Raw genomic sequence first — 19,955 nt, 5'->3', positions numbered from 1 at the left:
TTTGTCCTGGACCCTGGGAAATTTGAATCATTTTAGTGGTTGTTGACGTCCATCTGTGTTCTTGTCTCTCAGATACGTTTGGATTCTCAACAGTCTCCTGAGTGGATCAATGAAGATCAATGCCTCACCCTTGTTCCTCCATTGCATCATCCTTCATGGGATCCCAAACTTCGACGTCACTGGAGGTTAAACTCATGTTGTTTACAAGTGTATATACGGCGCTGCTGCGACGACACCAATGAAAATGCAATTACTGGCACCGCGAAGAGTGTAGACATCTAGACAAAACCACATGAGTAGTAGCAATAAAAGAAATATAGGCTTATCTGCATTGTGTGTGATTGCGAGGCTTTGAAGATAACTCTCGTGCTCTCTCGCTCTCATGCACGCACACACACACACACACACACACACACACACACACACACACACACACACACACACACACACACACACACACACACACACACACACACACACACACACACACACACACACACACACACACACACACACTCATACACACTACACACACATACTATATACAGACACTTTCATAAACAAAACTCCAGAGAAGAACTGCTTTGTGGTGTCTCAATAAACCCAAGCCAATCCCCACCCATGTTTCCATATAAACGGTCGTTTTTTGCTCATTTCAACTGAGGCAGCAAAGGACTTTCTCACAACAGAAGCTAATCACCTGTCTGTGAACAGTATCATGTGAGAAGAAGCTGCACAGTACACATAGACCTCTTGTGTACATGAGAGGCCGGCTGAGGACAGAAAAAGTCCCCGGAGAAAATCTGAGCTCCACAAACATGATAATGTTGGGTCGTGTTTCACTATACTCCTAGTATCTTCTGTAGTGTCTGTCCACAAAGGGCTGAGATGACAGATTGATCTGTCTCCGATGGTGAAGAGTTTCACTGCACTTCTTCAGTGCATGTAAACATTGTAGAATGATGTAACAAAAAAGTACCCAAGCGGCGACTGAATCGTTTAAAAAACAACTTCTATTAATACAGTATCTTAAACCGTAAGCAAGCAGCATGAGCCATAGAGGCCATATACTCCCCAAAGGGAATTTGTTTTAGGCCAGACGGGTTTTGCAATATGTTGTTTTTAAAGTTGTGCAATGTTGTTTTAAAGCCGTGCAATGTGATGTTTTAAAAGTTTTTAGTTAACAACACTTGAATGTGTACATAATGATTACTAGCATGCGGTTGACTGTGTCACATCACATGTCTGTGAAATGCAGTAACACTGAGCGGTGGACAATACTAGTTTATTATATTGTATCATATCATATAGTGCCATATGGTATCCTAACCAAGTAACATGAGAATTAAACCTCTCTTTCAATCCAACAGTATGTCGCCCATACCTCAAAGTCTACCAGGGAATGCAGCAAGTGTATTCATCAGGAGTTTAGTAAGTATTCTACAAAAAAAAACTGAATTATTGATCACCCCTCCCCCACACATACATCAGTTTTGACGTGACATAGCTTTGACAGCAATTGGCTGTTCTGTGTGAGTGATGACTGTGTTATCTCACCACCGTGATGAGTGATCACTGTAGATAACCTCCTGGTTTCCTGTTTTGTTGCAGTCACATTGGTCCAGGCCACAGAAACAGGGTATGCATCAGCCTGGAACCTGCCCAGCTGCTAAAAGGGGACATCATGGTAGGAAACGTTCAGTCGCCTCGGCTATTGTGACCACCGCATGAAAATAAATAAATAAATGAAAATCTCCAAGCAACCCCCAATAGCAGTGGTGGAAAAAGTACTCAAATGTTTTACTTAAGTAAAAGTATCAATACTGCAAGTAAAAGTCCAGAATAAAAAATGTACTTGAGTAAAAGTACAAAAGTATTGGTATCAACATGTACTTAAAGTACCAAAAGGTACTAAAATGTACTTAAAGTACCAAAAGTAAAAGTAGTAAAATGTTTGAAAATAGCAGATCTACAAGCTCAAAACGCGTCGCAGCTTGTAGATCGGCTATTTTCAAATAGCCTATAGGTTTAAAGTAGGGCTAAAGTGGATAATGTATGTTTTATAACGTAATAATGTATATCTGCAAAGTAACTAGTAACTATAATTGTAGTGGAGTAAAAGTACAATATTTGCCTCTGAGATGTAGTGGAGTAGAAGTGAAAGTATAGACAATTGGAAAGACTCCAGTAAAGTAAAAGTACCTCAATTTCGTACAGTACTAGAGTAAATGTACTTTACACCACTGCCGCCAAATAGTAATTGTTATGAATATTTCATGGTAGGAAACATTCAGTCGCCTCGTCTATTGTGACCAGACCACCACATAAAAATAAATAAATAAATAAAAATCTCCCAAGCAACCCCCCAATAGTGATTGTTATTGAATATTTCCACAGGTGAAATGCTACCACAAGAGTGAGCTGACGTCAGAGCGCGAGGTGGTTTTCCGGCTGCAGTTCCACACGGGAGCAGTGCAGGGCTACAACCTGATGTTTGAGAAGGAGGACATGGAGACGGCGAACAAAGGTATATAGAGACCTGGAAGAAACTCCCCGGGAAAACAGGTCTCAACGCGCTGTACCGTTTACAGCAGCGTGTGTCTGCCCCGCGCTTGCATAGCTCTCAGTCTGGACCTCATTATAGACTTGGCACTTTTGAGACCAGCCCCCCCCCCCCCTCCCCCTTGATGTGTAATGTATAATGATGCAGTCGGAAGGGAATCTCGGTGCGCAGACGACCACGTACATCTTTAATATCTCACTCATGGCATTCCTGTGTGTTGACATTCCACCAGATCCCAGGTTTCCGGATTATGGGAAAGTGGAGCTGGTCTTCTCAGAGGGCCCGGAGAAAATCCCAGGTATTTTTCCCGTTTTAACTGGTTTTAACCTCTCTCTTTCCAAAAAAAAGTGACCATTGGACAGATAAAGTGAAAACCAGATGCGCGGTGGCTTTCACCACCCAGCGTCACTCCTTCGTATCTCCACTCTCTTCTCCTACACCCCCCCCCCGGCACCACACACACACGTTTGTATTACTATACTTGTGAGGACATCAACATTTTAGGAAGCCGATTTTATGATTGATTTATGATTTCTTTGGGGCATTTTTAACCGCAAGTCTAAAGCCGTAAAATTGCAGATCTACAAGCTCACAACGTGTCGCGCTGCGACACGTTGTGAGCTTGTACGGCGTGTACGGCGTGTGTCATCGCCGCACAACTAAGTTTAAAATGGGTAAAATCTACAACCCTACCCCTAAACCTAACCTCTAAATGTCTAATCCTAATCCTAACCCCAACCTGAATCTTTTTCTAGTTGTAAACGTATCTCTAAACAAAAAATCAACCATAAAACAACCATTTTTCTTGCGAGGACCAGGAAAATGGCCCTCACAACGTCTATTCCTCAAATTCGACTATACTTGTGAGAACGTTTGGTCCTCACGAGTATGGTAATACACACACACACACACACACCCTCCCCCAACCCCACCACCCGACCCCCCGCTGTGAGGAGGATGTGGAATGCTGCAGACGGGAGGAAATGTAGTGTGAAGTGTGTGCTGACAGAAGAGGTAAAGCAGCACAGCATGTGCTGCCTCTGAGCCCCACAGGGGGGAGACTGTGTGTGTGTGTGTGTGTGTGTGTGTGTGTGTCTGACTCTTGAGGTGAGAGGTTGTGTTTGTCTGAGCTCCTGAGCCTTGGATTGCTGGAACACTTTTTAAAGCTGGAACACTTTTTAAAGACTTTTGTGAAATACTTTCAACACTTTTCACAAAGACCAAAAAGGATCAAGGACAACAAGGAATAAAACAGCTTTTTACCACTCAACAAAACATTTGGAGTTAAAACTTGCTCCTTTACCAGAAAAGACACACAACAAACTTGAGTAAGTAAACCTGAAGTTTGGAGATACATTGCAGAACTCTAGTCTAGAGACATTGAAGTGTAGTAAGATTGTTGTAAGACTGTAGTAAAATAGAATACTGTAGAATCATAGTAAACTGCATGGGAACAGTTTAAACATTTAGACATAGTAGTAGTAGTAGAAGCAGGCAGCAAAGTAGCATAACAAAGGAAAGTACCGGGGGAGGGGTGTTAGACAGGGGCGTGAAGCTAGGTGAGCCAGGTGTGAGCCTGAACAATGGAAGCCATGGCAACCGAGCTTCTAGCTACAGCAACAGCACACACACCCACAACACCGATACCAATTGAATATCCAACATCAGCTAAGGTTAAGTTAGATAAGGAGAACTACAAGACAGAACTCCTGACAAATAACTTAGAGACACTTTATGCAGACCATAACTCAAAGAAGGTTGAAACAAACCTAATCTTTTTCACACATAGACCTCAGGCATGGATTGAAGCCACACAAAAGCACTACACAGAGATAAAAAAGGTACCACTGACTGATGGATGTAGCCTTAAACTGCACTCAGAGGAAGGAGCCACCACTGTAAACATTTACAAAACTGGAAGAGTAACAATCCAGGGAAATAGAACACCCATAATGAATGACTTCACCAAAATCAGGGAGATGGCACAAGAAAAGTGCACTCCAACCACTATAGACATAGACAAGACAATACATCCAGACACAGTAGAGAGTCCACCCCCACCCCCACCAATCAGTGCCACAAAAGCTCACACCATAGAGCCACACCTGCTTACCAAGTTGAATGACCAATTCTTTAGATTAGAATATAGGCAAGTACAGATGGAGCAACAGCTATTGGGGTATACGGAAGAACAGACAGTTCCCAGGGCCAGTGCCACAAAGGAACAGGCAGAGAGTGAGCCTACGCTCAGACAGGAGTTGGTACAGCTACGGGAACATATGGGAAAGGAGATAAGACAGCTAAAGGAAGACATGAGAAAGGAGCTAGCAAAGCTAAAAGAAAGACAGGAAAAGGAAATAGCAGAGACTAGGGAAAGTATGAGAAAAGACACAGAACAGCTAAGGAAAACGACAGAAAAGGAAATAGGGCAACTGAGGAGAGAGATAGAAAAGCTTGAAAGGGAAGCAAGACCAACCAGCGATCAGCAGGAAGGGTTAGAAATACCAGATAACCCTGACCAATCAGCGGTACCTCAAAGCCAAGTACTCTCCCAAGAGATCGTTCAAGAAGAGGACCCACCACAACCCTCCCCCACTGCTACACCTCCAGAAAACCGCCAGCTACAAAAACCAGAAATTGTACTCCTGACTGACTCAAATGGGAAATACATCGATGCAAGAAAGCTCTTCCCAAAGCACAGAGTTGAACACATCAGATGTCGAAACACAGCACGTGCAATGGAGTTACTGACAAGGGACCGGCTAGGCTCCCCCAGCCATATAATAATCCACACCGGCACAAACGACATATGGGTACAGGAAGACCACGAGATGGTCACATCTACCAAGGGAATGATAGAAAAAGCCACCTCAACATTCCCCAACGCAGAAGTAGTCATCTCGGCACTGCTACACAGAGGCGACGTCGAATACGACTACATCAACGCAATCAACGCACAGACTTCCAGAATCTGTGCAAGGAAGAGTAAGGTCCACTTCGCAGAACACCCAACCCTGCACAAGGGAAGCCTACACGACCAGGTACACATCCGCAAGGCTGATATCCCAACCTTTGCAAAGAGCCTGAAGGACATCGCACTTGACCGCGACTACCCTACAGACACAACACCCTACACACGCAACCACCGTGGACAACATCCTACACCCAGAGGACACCGCACTGCACACAGAGGACACTCTACTAGACGTCACCACCCCTATCAACCTAGCAGACCCTCTCCTAGACACCCCTCCGCCCCATCCAGACCCCATGCCACACAACAGGGCGGCCCACCCACACCCCTGATGCATATCCTCACTGCTCCACCCAGACCTCATCCCACACACAGCTCACCCACACCACTGATGTCCATCCCATACACTCTTGCATCAGCCTCACCACCGCCCACTCTCCCCCTCCCTCTCCAACCATACACATACGCACAGGCGGTGACCAGAGCCATCCCCAGCACACACAGCATCGAGCAGATGTTCAGGGAATTCTACACAGCATGGGCCCAGGGCAGAACCTCTGGAATGTAACAACAATGTGAACAATGGAGTACAAATCACTCACCATATCATCCTGGAATATACAAGGTTTGAGGTCGACTGCCCTTGGCATCAAGAGCAGAACCCCAGACTTTGCCAAAGAGATTGCAAACATAGACATCATTGTTCTACAAGAGACATGGCACAGAGGGGACGGCCCCACTGGCTGTCCTACTGGCTACAGAGAACTCGTGGTACCATCTACAAAACTGGCAGGAGTCACCCAGGGAAGGGACTCTGGAGGTATGCTAATATGGTACAAATCAGAACTAATCCACGCCATTAAGCTAGTAAAAACTGGAACTTCTTCCATCTGGCTGGAATTAAACAAGGAACTTACCACAACCGAAAAAAATGTCTACCTGTGTGCCACCTACATCCCCCCAATTGAATCCCCTTACTTTACAGAGGACTTTTTCCCCACACTAGAAGAGGATATCAGCCATTTCCAGGCACACGGTCACATTGTAATTTGTGGAGACCTAAATGCCAGAACAGGACAAGGGCCTGACACCCTCAACACACAGGGAAACAAACACTTACCAGGAGGGGGACACATCAGCTCCCCAACATGTCCCCCGAGATACAATCACGACAAAACAACAAACAAACATGGGTCACAACTGCTACAGCTCTGTCGCTCACTGGGTCTGTACATCGTTAACGGTAGACTCCGAGGGGACTCCTTCGGTAGATATACATACAGCTCATCCCAGGGAAACAGCACGGTAGATTACTTTATCACGGACATAAACCTGGCATCGCTCAGAGCTTTCACAGTCAGCCCGCAAACACCCCTGTCAGACCACAACAGAACCACAGCCTATCTAAACAGATCAACACACAGACACAAAGAACAAACGCCAAACAAACTACATACTATAAAAAAACGTTACAAATGGAATGAACACAGCGCAGAAGCTTTCCAAAATGCTATTAGGCAAAAACAAGTCCAATCACAACTGGATCAGTTCCTAGAAAAAACCTTTGAAGAAAACAGTGAAAGTGTAAACAGGGCAGTAGAAGGCCTCAATCATATATTTGAACTAACAGCCTCACTAGCAAACCTAAAAGTATCAAATAGGAAAGCCAGAAAAAATGTTGAGAATGACAAATGGTACGATAATGACTGCAATAATCTCAGGAAAAAATTAAGGAAACTATCAAACCAAAAACACAGAGACCCAGACAACCACAACACACGTCTCCAATATGGGGAAACACTGAAACAATACAAGAAAACAGTAAGAGAAAAAAGAGATCAACATGTTAGAAACCAACTGCAAGATATCGAGGATTCCATACAGACAAACAGCTTCTGGGAAAACTGGAACAGACTCAATAAGCTAAAACAGGACGAACTACCCATCCAAAATGGAGATATATGGGTGAACCATTTTTCTAGCCTCTTTGGCCCAATCGAGAAGAACAAAGAGCAAAAACAAATAAAAGATAAACTACAAAACCTAGAGTCAGCCATAAAAGACTACCAGAATCCACTAGATTCCCAAATCAACCTAAAAGAACTACAAGACAAAATAAAAACACTTAAAACCAAGAAGGCCTGCGGGGCGGACGGTATTCTAAATGAAATGATCAAATTCACCGACCTCAAATTCCAAATAGCCATACTAAAACTCCTAAATATCGTGCTCAGCTCTGGGATCTTCCCCAGCACATGGAATCAAGGGCTGATAACGCCACTCCACAAAAGTGGAGACAAATATGACCCAAATAACTACCGCGGGATCTGTGTAAACAGCAACCTCGGAAAGATCCTCTGCATGATCCTCAACCACAGAATTCTAAACTTCCTCACAGAAAGCAATGTCCTGAGCAAATCACAAATTGGTTTTCTACCAAAATATCGCACAACAGACCACATTTACACTCTAAACACCCTAATTGACAACCAATTAAACAAAAACAAAAGCAAATTATTCTCCTGCTTTGTCGACTTCAAAAAAGCATTCGATTCAATTTGGCATGAGGGTCTGATGTACAAACTGTTGGAGAGTGGCATTGGGGGGAAAACCTATGACATCATAAAATCAATGTACACTAACAACAAATGTGCAGTTAAAATAGGCGAAAAGCACACAGACTTTTTCCCCCAAAGCCGAGGAGTTAGACAGGGATGCAGCCTGAGTCCAACACTCTTCAACATATATATCAACGAATTAGCAAAAACGTTAGAACAGTCCACAGCTCCAGGCATCCCCTTGGCAAACACAGAAATCAAATGCTTACTTTTTGCAGATGACCTGCTGCTGCTGTCTCCAACCAAGGAAGGACTACAGCAGCAACTTGATCTCCTACACAAATTCTCCCAGACATGGGCCCTGACAGTGAACCTAACTAAAACTAAAATCATGATATTTCAAAAAAGATCCAGCCGCCAAAACCATCAATTTTTCCTAAATACAATCCCACTAGAACAAACAAAAAACTATACCTACCTTGGCCTAAACATCAGCAGCACAGGGAACTACAACCAAGCTGTAAAGGACCTGAGAGACAAGGCAAGAAGGGCATTCTATGCTATCAAAAGAAACATCAAAATAGACATCCCAATTAAAACCTGGCTTAAAATACTGGACTCTGTGATAGAACCAATCTCCCTCTATGGTTGTGAGATCTGGGGACCATTAGCAAACCATGACCCTGAAAAATGGGATAAACACCAAACCGAGACCCTACACACAGAATTCTGCAAATCCATTCTCCGTACCCAGCGAAAAACACCAAATAATGCATGCAGGGCAGAATTAGGACGATACCCACTAATTATCAAAATAAAAAAGAGAGCACTTAAGTTCTACAACCACCTAAAAGAAAGCGACCTAGATGCACTCCATAACAAGGCACTCACACACAGCGAAACCCTAGAGAGATGCCCCCTCAGCCAGCTGGCCCTGGAACTCCGGGCACAAACACAAACAGAGCCACGAGATAGAAAACCCATTGGACTAAACCAAATTATAAAACAGCAAAAGGAAAACTACCTGACACACTGGAAAGAAGCAACACAAAAGCAGAGTAAACTAGAATGCTATCTGGCCCTAAACAGAGAATACGCAGTGGCAGAATACCTGAGCACCGTGACTGACCCAAAACAAAGAAAAATCTTAACTAGGTACAGACTCAGTGAGCACAGTCTTGCGATCGAGAAAGGTCGTCACAGGCAGACCTGTATCCCGAGAGAAGACAGACTATGCACCCACTGCACACAAAATGAAGTGGAAACCGAGCTACACTTCCTAACCGTCTGTCCATTGTACCAAGACATCAGAGACACATACTTCCCACAGATTACAACCACACACGGAGATTTTGAAAACATGACCAATGACAAAAAACTCCCATATCTGCTGGGCGAAGTACAACAATGTGCAAACACAGCAGCAAGATTCGTGAGTTGCTGTGATAGGAAAAGGATATCAAACGGAACACAACCACCCTAAAGACTAATCATTGGGTATATTCCAGCACTATAACTACACCCAGTGATCTTGGTACATAGAAATTGATCTATTGAAGATTCTGACTTTCAAATGTACATATTTTTTGTTTTGATTGTATTGCTGTATTGTTGTATTATGCTTTCTGCTTTGGCAATGTAAACGTATGTTTTCTCATGCCAATAAAGCCCTTTGAATTGAATTGAATTGTGTGTGTGTGTGTGTGTGTGTGTGTGTGTGTGTGTGTGTGTGTGTGTGTGTGTGTGTGTGTGTGTGTGTGTGTGTGTGTGTGTGTGTGTGTGTGTGTGTGTGTGTGTGTGTGTGTGTGTGTGTGTGTGTGTGTGTGTGTGTGTGTGTGTGTGTGTGTGTGTGTGTGTGTGTGTGTGCGTGCGTGCGTGCGTGCGTGCGTGCGTGCGTGCGTGCGTGCGTGCGTGCGTGCGTGCGTGCGTGCGTGGAATACAGTTTACTATTTAGGCATTCATCTGATGCTCTTGTCCAGACCAACTTACAATGTTGGCATAGTTAACCATATACCTCGTTGACAGGGGTCCCCCCCAAGGGTCTATACTTTGTTCCCTCCTTTTTTCCCTCTACGCCAAATCTCTTGCCCGAAAGTAGATGATCTACAAGCTCACAACATGTCGCACCGCCATGCATTATGAGCTTGTACATCTGCTATTTTCACAGAATGTTCACCTATTATGACATGCCCAGAATAGGGATGCTAGCGTTCATGTGGTTAACAAACGACTAAATAAAGGGTAAATGGTGAAGTAAAGAAACGATATATGTGTTATCTGGCTTACCTAAAATGGTACTTTCCTTTAACTCTCAAGTGCTACATTGAAAATGTGAATCTGACACAACATTTTCCCCAAGCTCTGCGTATATTCCAAGCAAAATATCCGTAATAATATAATACTCATTCTAAAGTAATAAGCCAGTAAATCCAGGCTCTTTGTGGTGCGATTGTTATCTCCACAGAGAGGGTAAATACGGCAAGTTGCGTACTTGTGAGGTAGTTTTGTTCTTATTGGTGAAGATTAATGTCCATTTAAAGACAGGCCTACAGTAAACTGCCTGCTTGCCTTGCGTTGCCAAAATAGTTAACCTATAAACTGCTTCATAATAACAATGTTGGTGTGAGAGATTCACAGACAGACTAATCATTGTACATGCACATGTCATCAACTACACAATGCACTGAGGTCTTGTCTCCGCAAGGAAACAAAAGTGAATGTCATAAGAGAATGTGAAACTTGATGATTTATGCGTGTAAAAAAGAAAGATTTTGTTTTCCCATAAACATGCCTTGCTACGCCAACATAGTTTTTATGACGCTGTTTTGTTCATAGAGGTGAAACATTAATAAAGATCATTATGTCCATTTAGCCAAAGGGGACAACAACCCCAGACAGTCCCTCCCACACGACACTAGCCAAAACACCCACAATAGCCAGAAGCAGAGCAACATGGGAGCATAGTGAAAGTGGATACACTTCTCGCCAGCTCCACAACACACGTGACGACGTGGCTGTGCCATTTAAAATGATCAAATTAAGCATCCGAATATTGAAATGGTGTTCGAATAGCAACCTGTTGAACAAGCATCTTAATATGAATATTTTATTGCAATGATACAAAAATCATTTTTTTATTTACTATATCAGTACTTTGTGCTCACTCATTTTCCAATAGAGAGGCAAAGTCTATACCCTAAAAATATTGCATTTATCCACTTTCAACCTGTGTCTGTCATTATAAGCAAACATTAAGAAAAAACCTTTTACCCCCACAAATTTTCAATAACAGTGAAAATAGCCGGCCTACAAGCTTGTAGCGCGTCAGAATGCAACGTTTTGTGAGCTTGCAGATTGGCTACTTTCTCTATGATTACAGGTGTGCCTTGAGATTTTGACTTGCCCCACTGGTGTGTCAACCATGGGCACAAAACGTTTGAAACTGCTGATCTAATGTGTGTGTGTGTGGTTTGTTGCAGGTGCAGAGAGGTGGCAGAATGGAGCCGATGTGATAGTGGACTATAACACAGCCGATCCTCTGACCCGATGGGATTCCTATCAGAACCTCTGTGATGGGGAAGGTACAGGCTACAATGCTGTGTTATTCACTGCATTATTACTCACAATCAGTGTTGGAAAGTAACTAAAGTAATATGTAACTTAAAGTAATATTATTACTTTTTTCCAGTAACTAGTAAAGTAACTAATTACTTTTGGCAGGGAGTAATAAGTAAAGTAACTATATTACATTTTAAACAAGTAATATGTAATAAGTAATATATCACTATGTTTTAGTAACTTTTCCAACACTGCTCACAATGTATCTATAACGCGTGTGCCTCATTGACCAATGCTCACGCGGCGGCCATGTTGCTCTCATGTCATACTCCGGGTTCGAAAGTGTGACACAGAGGAGATGAAGGCAGGTCCGTCGGGTGGGCATAGACAGACGCTGGAGTTGTTTGGTCTGTCTCCGTTTGTGTCTGTATCTTCTTCCGTCTGTATGTCTCCGTCTCGTCTCTCTTTCTCGCACACTCAAACACACACAAAAACACACCGTCTGTCACTGTGTAGCTTATACAGTAGGATCATTAACCACTTGAGCCCTATTTTAAGCCCTGTTTTATGTTTTGTTCGTATGATGGTGTCCTCAAAGACAATAGCCGATCTGCGAGCTCACAATGCTTCACGATGCAAGCTTGGCCCTTTGAAAATGGGGCCAACTGGTTGAAAGTAGTGGTTTTGTCACCTACTTTGGTCAACTTGCCTCCATAGCTTTGCACGACCACTGCATGACGACGGTAACAAGCAAATGCTTGCTATTTTTAGTCAAAGACTGTTCATTTCTCATGACGGGGACTTGTACTCTCATGGAGGATAGCAGGAACCTTGATTCGTCATGTGATTGTTGTGGCAAGGACAGCCATTTCCAATTTGTTCTATGTTTGATAAACAACAGCATTGGTGCATAGTGAAAGATAGTCAGAGAGAGAGGGATAGAGAGAGAAAGAAAGAGGTATAGAGAGAAAGAGGTGTGTGTGTGTGTGTGTGTGTGTGTGTGTGTGTGTGTGTGTGTGTGTGTGTGTGTGTGTGTGTGTGTGTGTGTGTGTGTGTGTGTGTGTGTGTGTGTGTGTGTGTGTGTGTGTGTGTGTGTGTGTGTGTGTGTGTGTGTGTGTGTGTGTGTGTGTGTGTGTGTGTGTGTGTGTGTGTGAAGAAAGAGTGGGTAGTTCCCCAGATATTTTGTTTTATGTAATGAATGGCCTTGCATTAACCATCCCCCCCTACAAACACACACGTACTGTCTCACTAAAGCCTGCACATAGACATGAACACTCCAGCAGATATGGCACACATTCACACACTGCCTTTACACACAGTCACCCTGTCTGTCAGGGCGTCCCATCCTAGTTGTGGTCGCTGCGCTCCCAAATCTCTCCGCTCGGCCGCGGAATTCACAACAACCTCCCAGAATAGCGCTGCGCGGTGGTGACATTAAAACACAGATCCACCCATGCCCAGTGTTCACTGAGCGCTTTTACGACTCCATTTCACAAAACTCATCATGAAAATGAGCCGCTTGCCCTTTTTCATTTTTAATTGCCCGAGACGGTATTATAGAGTTAAATGCACATTTTACAGGCGAAATACTGAAAGAAACGAAAACGACTGAGATTAAGATGAATCCATCAAAGGAACCCGACGGCATCGATGATAAAAGGACAACTCTCTGTTTCTTTTTATTTCTTCTTTTCGCCCTTTGTTCTCATGCATTTATGTGGGATATTTACGGTCTTGTTTTCTCGTGTAAACACTAGATTTCAGAGGGGGAAGACTGGGAGCTCTGGTGGAATTCTACATCTACTTACCAGGCCCCTGTTCAGCCCCAGCGTCCCTCTGTGGAGCTGTCACTCAGTGGCGCCTCAAAGGGGCGGAAGTCTAAACACAAGTTGCCACTGCAGTGCTAAAGGCTGTGGAAAGACAACTTCATTTACTTCAGCATCAGTCACCAGCGTGTGTAACTGTCCCCGTGTGGGGAGTTTAAGGGTGATTCCTAATCTAGACTTTTAGACCGTGGTTCTCAAGCTTTTTTGTGTCAAGGACCCCCAAATTGACACTTATTAGCCCGCGGACCCCCATTTGAAAAGATATGCCAGGGACCCGCCCACAAGAGAAGATGTTTACGGCTCTAGCAGTGATTCTCAACCATTTTAATTTCAAGGACCCCCCCAGTTTGACATGCATTTAGGCCACAGACCCCCATTTAATGGCATTTATATCTCTGGGACCCCAATTTATATTGTAAAAATCAATGTTAATATAACTCTGTACAAATGGAACCAAATGGACCCGTTAGGGTCCATTTCGTTCCATTTGTACACTCTCAGAGTTACAGACCCATAAGGGTCCATTTGGTTCTTAACTATCCATCATTTAGCTGGGGACCCCCTGAAACTCCCTCAAGGACCCCTGGGGGTCCCCGGACCCCACTTTGAGAACCATGGCTTTAGACATATTGATTGTGGCAAAAGGTAAAGGGTAACATGTTGACCACTTGAACCCTATGCAATCTGAATCTGGGGGGCGGACATTCAGTGAAAATAGCCAATCGACAAGCTCCACAATAAGATCGGATGCAGAGGGAGATACTAGTGGACCGAGCATGGAGCCCTGGGGGACCCCGGCCAACTAAGTATATAGGGTTTAAGTGGTTAAAGGCTTTACTTGTGAAAACGAAACACATAATGGGGTGTCAGTGAAGCATGGCTGGCCGTGTCTCAATGAAGTGACCCCCCTCTAGACCCTCTCTATTCATTTATACCCGTTGAATGGTCTCTAATGAAACGGCTTTCTGCCTCGATTGTGCATTTCTCTCTGTGTGCTTCCAGTGAGTCATAGCGGACCCCGTGTATCGCAGGGCCAGTTGGATTAATGAGGAATGTTCCCCAGGGGGGCCGTCTGCTGTACCAGCGGAAGCACACACAGAAGCCATGGGCTGAGGAAAGCATGGATGATCATTAAGCTTGTGACTCACAGTTCTGGCATACGAGAAAAACTGTTTGGATTGTACCGTCCTCCATGCTGTGGTATTGGGAGGAGATTTGGGCATTCACTAATCCCAAAAAACAGTGAAAGGTCGTTTGATGAAGGCTATATTTAAATTGTGCGTTTTTGTGGGTGATTTGCTCAGTCATTGGTTAAGAAGACAATTGAATTTAAAAGTGCTGGATAAGCCCAGTTTATTTATACTTTGTTGTATGACCGCTGCTCACGGAGAAGAACAGATTTTCAACAGGGTCCGGACAACGAAGTATAAATTAGACTTTTAACCATCCTCTGGGAAACAAAAAACTGCTGAAACAATTGTTGAACCCCATCATTGATGTTAGTGCACATCTGTTTCCATGCTGGTGTTGTGCACGAGGTTGGCAGGCATGTAATTTCATGATACCCACGAGAGAGAGAGGAAAACAACCTGGTCGAACCGCGTTTCATAAAAATGGCCCAGGGCTACAAGTAGAAGGCAGAATCGCTCTAATTAAAAAGTGTCTTTACAGTGTGAAAGAGTCTGGAGTAGAGGAATGTTGTTTTCATCCTCTGATCCTCTCTTGGCCTTTCATTCCCTCCTGTTTCCCTCTTTCCATCCCCTGACAGGGGTAGTCCCCTGATACACTGCAAGAGGTCGGGTTACAGCTCTGGGGCCCGCCCCCAGCCCTAAGCCCCACCCCACTTGTTTACATTCCTCTGCCCATATTTGGAGAACCCCCCTCCCACACCCAGCCTTGTGAGGAGTGCAAACATTCTCACCTTCTTACTGCTGGGAGAGAGAGTAAAGCAGGGTCAATTCATGCAAACTATTTCAGATTGACTTGACCCTGACTGGGGGCTGTCTGTCTAAAAGCCACATGGCACTTAACTTCCTCATGTGACTGTACGTCTCCTCCTCATCCTCCTCCTCCTCCTCATCTCTTGTTTTGCTGAAGACTAGTTGTCTTGTGGACTTACCTGGCAGGGAAGACGAAGGTAAGGGCTATGGCTGGCTGCAAATTTCTTTCTTCAAGGAGACAGTCAGGGGGGCCATGAGGGGGAAACAAGTGAGGGGGAGGGGAGAGAACTGATAGAGGCGGGAGGTTGACACGAGAGAGAGAGAGAGAGAGAGAGAGAGAGAGAGAGAGAGAGAGAGAGAGAGAGAGAGAGAGAGAGAGAGAGAGAGAGAGAGAGAGAGAGAGAGAGAGAGAGAGAGAGAGAGAGAGAGAGAGAGAGAGAGAGAGAGAGAGAGAGAGAGAGAGAGAGAGAGAGAGAGAGAGAGAGAGAGAGAGAGAGAGAGAGAGAGAGAGAGAGAGAGAGAGAGAGGAAAAGAAGGAAGGCTGTAGAGAAGAGGAGACATCTGTCTCTAGAAGTGTTAGCACCTTGCCAGGAGGAATGTTGTAAGAGGGATTTGTTGGAATACTCCTGGGGGATCTGTCCTGTCCTTCGTGGGTCACACTTGGGAGGGCCCCCGAGCCAGAGCTGTACACGGCCGGATGTGTGTGTTCCCCCAGCTAACAGCGTGCTGGTGTGAGTGAGAGCAGAGGGGGCAACAACCAGCGGCATAGGAGGAGGAGGGAGTTTTTTTTTTATCATGCGTGTCTGGTATTCGGATCCTCCAGTCATGGTTTGACTGAAAGGCAAGTACTTAGCGTTGGTAGAATCGCAGGGGTCATGTTCCAGCTCTCTTTTGTTGAGGCACAGGGGAGAGTGACAGTCAAAGCAACAGCATTTCTTGCTCGAGCCTGAGTTATACTTGGTTGCACGTCGTGTCACGCACCCTAAAATAGCAGATCTGCAAGCTCACAGTGCGTTACAGCATGACACACTGTGAGCTTTGTAGATCTGCTGTTTGTGGCGCGCAACACCGGCGCCCAACTAAGTATAAATCAGTTGGCACAGCTCTTTGCTTTGCACTTTGAGTGCAAGCAAAGAGCATGCCCTTTATTCAGTGCCTTTATTTCATGTAAGTAGATCTGTTTTTCTTTAGAGACTCCTGTGCAGTGATTGATTGCACGGTGCGCTGAACCTCACCGACCTGCACCATTTATTTATTTATTTTATTATCTCGCCTCGGGGGGGATGAAGGAGGCTGTTTAGACATATGCTGGAGGTCAAGGGGGCGACGGAGGGAGCAGCGTGGCTTAATCACAGCAGGGTGAGGAATGCAGAGGTCAAACGCCAAAGACCAGTGGCCCTCTGACTCTCAGAATGGCATACGCATGGCTCTCTGTCTGACTTATGTAACCTAGAACATGGGGTGCACCTTTTGTCTGCTGCACACCACTACAGACCGAACCAGCACCTTGCCAGGTGGGAGAGATAGAGCGAGAGGTGCTCGGGGCAAGATGCCCAGTTTGAAATGGAATATTGTCCAGAGTGTCCATTTTTACACTCTCAGGGTTAAATTAACACCCTTTTTTGCTGTATAGGGAAGGTTAGGTGCTTTGATTTCTGCTCTTTGTGTGCGTATCATCACAAAGAATGACCGTGCAAGCTTTTGTAGGTACTGGGGTACACATTTAGATGACACACTGCGTCAGTGGTGACATCACTGACATCACTTCCTCCTCATTTCAATTAGTAACGAGGTAGATAATGTTATCTCTGTTTGTTACTCCATATCTAATCTGTCATTATATCTGTTTTCAGCAGTGGTGTGTGTGTGTGTGTGTGTGTGTGTGTGTGTGTGTGTGTGTGTGTGTGTGTGTGTGTGTGTGTGTCTGTGTGTGTGTGTGTGTGTGTGTGTGTATTATGTCTACATGTTTCTGTGTATTAATTCCGAGTCACTTGTCTGTAAATGAGGCTGTGTTGCCGTCCTGTTTGTAGGTTAACACACCTGTGTGTTTGAACGTAGATTGTAGGTGTGCAGTGTTTTGTTCGTGTTTGTCTCTGTGTGTGTGTGTGAAAAGGTGTTTTTGTGTGTATGTGTGTCCATACCGGCTGACCGTATGAAGCGCTGCATCTCTTGTCATTGCAGTGCCACATTCTCATGGTCTAAGCCAGGACAAAGTCCCCACTGCCAACAAGAGGAGCCCTAACGGAGGAGTGTCCACACTGGGTCGAGGGGCGCGCACCACCTCCACCACCTCTAGCCCCGACCACAGCGACCACGCGCTCTCCGCCAGCAGTGACTCAGGCCTCTCCAGCACTTCTCTGTGGGCAGACAGACCGGCGCCCATCACCACCACCACCACCAACACCAACACCATCACCAGGCCCAACCAGGGCCCCAGCCGCCAGGAGAAGGCCCAGCTCAAGCGCCTCCTGAGCGGCTTTGGTCTCGAGGACGCCTCCCTGGAGGAGATGGAGGATCAAGGCACGGGGCCGGGCGTTCGGAGGTTAGTGCCCGCCCAAGTGCACGTCAACGGGGACCCCCGTCCCAAGGAGAGGGAAACGGACATCCTGGACGACGAGGTCATGACGGGTCATGACCTGCACAGCGTGGACAGCCTGGGGACGTTGTCGTCCTCCTGCCACAAGAGCAGCCAGAACTCCCTCCTGTCGGACGGTTTTGGGAGTCCCGGCGTAGAGGAGCAGCAGCAACCGCCGAATCACCACCAGCATCCCCTCCTCCACCACCCCGCCCCGGCCACCATGGAAGACTACGAGAGGGCCTTCACCGAGACGAGACGGGGCTGCCTCGGCCCCCGGAGCAACTCCGTGGCCTCCTCCACCCCCAGCAGCACTTCATTGCCCAAGCAGCAGGTGTACAGACAGGGCAGCTATTCAACGCACACCTGGGTCCGCCAGCAGCAGATGGTGGCCGCCCAGCAGTTCGCCTACATGCCCGAGGAGGGCGACGACAGGGAGAGGTACCCGGGGGGCAAGCAAACGAGCAGCCCGCCCAAGGGCCCGGGGGTCCCCGCGGAGCCACAGCAGCGCCCCGCCGCCCGGGAGACCCCGGAGGAAGCCCAGAGGAAAGCGGCGCCTCTCGGCGAGCAGCCGGCGGCTAACGGCGTCAACAAGCGGGACGAGGAGTTCAAATCTCTGACGGTGGACATCGACAACTCCATCGACCAGCTCAACCAGCTGATCATGGACCTGGATCCCACCTTCGTGCCGGTTCCGAGCCGCGCCGGCTCCGTCAAGAGGAACGGCGCGTCGCACGTGAACGGTTCGGCCACCAAATGCTCCAACGGCGTCAATCACAGACTGAACGATAACAGTACGGCCGCCCTGCAAAACACACAGCAGCCAGGTAAGATAGACAGATAGACATCTGGGTGTGGTGGTGGTGGTGGTGGTGGTGGTTGTGTGGTGTCCTGTGTGGGAAGTGTAATGTGTAAGGTTATGTGATGATAAGATGACATGAAGTGTGGTTTCAATGGAATTGGTGGTGTCAATTAGCTTGGTGGTAAGGTCTTGTTACTGTGATTTTTGCTGTTGGCTACTAAAAATGATATAATTGTTTACTAACAATAACACATTTATGTAGTATTATCAAACTACGGTCAGTTCTTCTGTCTTCACCTCCGATGACTCACAGCATGAACTCTTCTCTTTCCTCTTAAGTACAGTAGTAAGTACAGAGTTAACTTCACCAAAGCACGCCTTTGCTCTGTCTCCCTCTCCCACCTGGCGAGTGTTTAGTTGGGCTGAAATAGCAGGGTTGCTGCCAGGTTTTTCAGATGTTTTCAGCATGTTTCTGAGGAAAAGAGCGCCGTTGAGGCTTGTCTGTCTCCAGCTATCTGGTTCGGGGGATAAGTGCAGAACATGAAGGGAAGCGAGAGCAGCAGATGTCATCAGCCTTTCTGAACGCTGCTCTCTTATTGCTTGATGTATTTAAGAAGAACACGGGAATACTGCTGATGTGGTGATTTTTGTGTTTGTTGTCATGTGGTATTTATTAACCACGTACTGTTGACAGGGGTCCCCCAGGGGTCTATACTTAAAGGGGCGGCAGCGGCTCAGGAGGTAGAGCGGCCGCTTGGGAAACGAAAGGTTTCCAGTTCGATTCCCGGGCTCCCCCGAAGTTAGTGTAGAAGTGTCCTTGAGCAATACACTGACCCCCGAATTGCTTCCGATGAGCAGGTTGGTGCCTTGAATGGTTTCCTCCGCTGGGTGAATGTAAAGCGCGTTGGATAAAAGTGCTATATGAATGCACCGTCTACTTGGTCCCCTCCCATTTTTTCCCTCTACATACCAAATATCTTTGCTGAAAATAGCTGATTTCCAAGCTCACACGCGCTTGCAGATTTTCACCGAATGTTCGGCAATTTTCGCTGAATGTTCACCTGTTATGACATGCCCAGAATAGAGACTCTATGGTTCATTTGGTGAAGAAGAACACAGTAATACTGCTGATGTGTTTTTGTTGTTGTTTTGTCTGTGG

General features: G+C 45.9%; 2 protein-coding genes across 5 annotated transcripts in view; one reads left to right on the top strand and one right to left on the bottom strand.

The window, feature by feature from the left end:
* The window catches only part of ripk1l (receptor (TNFRSF)-interacting serine-threonine kinase 1, like), a 733,201-nt gene that overhangs the window by 359,828 nt on the left and 353,418 nt on the right, over nucleotides 1-19,955 (bottom strand). The gene's annotated exons all lie outside the window — the stretch shown is intronic.
* tns3 (tensin 3) overlaps nucleotides 1-19,955 on the top strand; it is a 52,944-nt gene that overhangs the window by 12,932 nt on the left and 20,057 nt on the right. For all 3 annotated transcript variants that reach the window (XM_080440459.1, XM_080440458.1, XM_080440460.1), the window contains 7 exons: nucleotides 73-185; nucleotides 1,371-1,431; nucleotides 1,612-1,687; nucleotides 2,398-2,527; nucleotides 2,796-2,861; nucleotides 11,575-11,676; nucleotides 17,601-18,821. In XM_080440459.1, coding sequence (XP_080296585.1) covers nucleotides 73-185; nucleotides 1,371-1,431; nucleotides 1,612-1,687; nucleotides 2,398-2,527; nucleotides 2,796-2,861; nucleotides 11,575-11,676; nucleotides 17,601-18,821 — 1,769 coding nt within the window. The remainder of the gene's footprint in view (nucleotides 1-72; nucleotides 186-1,370; nucleotides 1,432-1,611; nucleotides 1,688-2,397; nucleotides 2,528-2,795; nucleotides 2,862-11,574; nucleotides 11,677-17,600; nucleotides 18,822-19,955) is intronic.

The sequence above is a fragment of the Gymnoscopelus braueri genome (assembly GCF_963280865.1).
Source record: "Gymnoscopelus braueri genome assembly, chromosome: 10".
Classification (NCBI taxonomy): Eukaryota; Metazoa; Chordata; class Actinopteri; order Myctophiformes; family Myctophidae; genus Gymnoscopelus; species Gymnoscopelus braueri.
The sequence above is the reverse complement of the archived record's forward strand: the minus strand, read 5'-3'. Positions and strand labels throughout refer to the sequence as shown.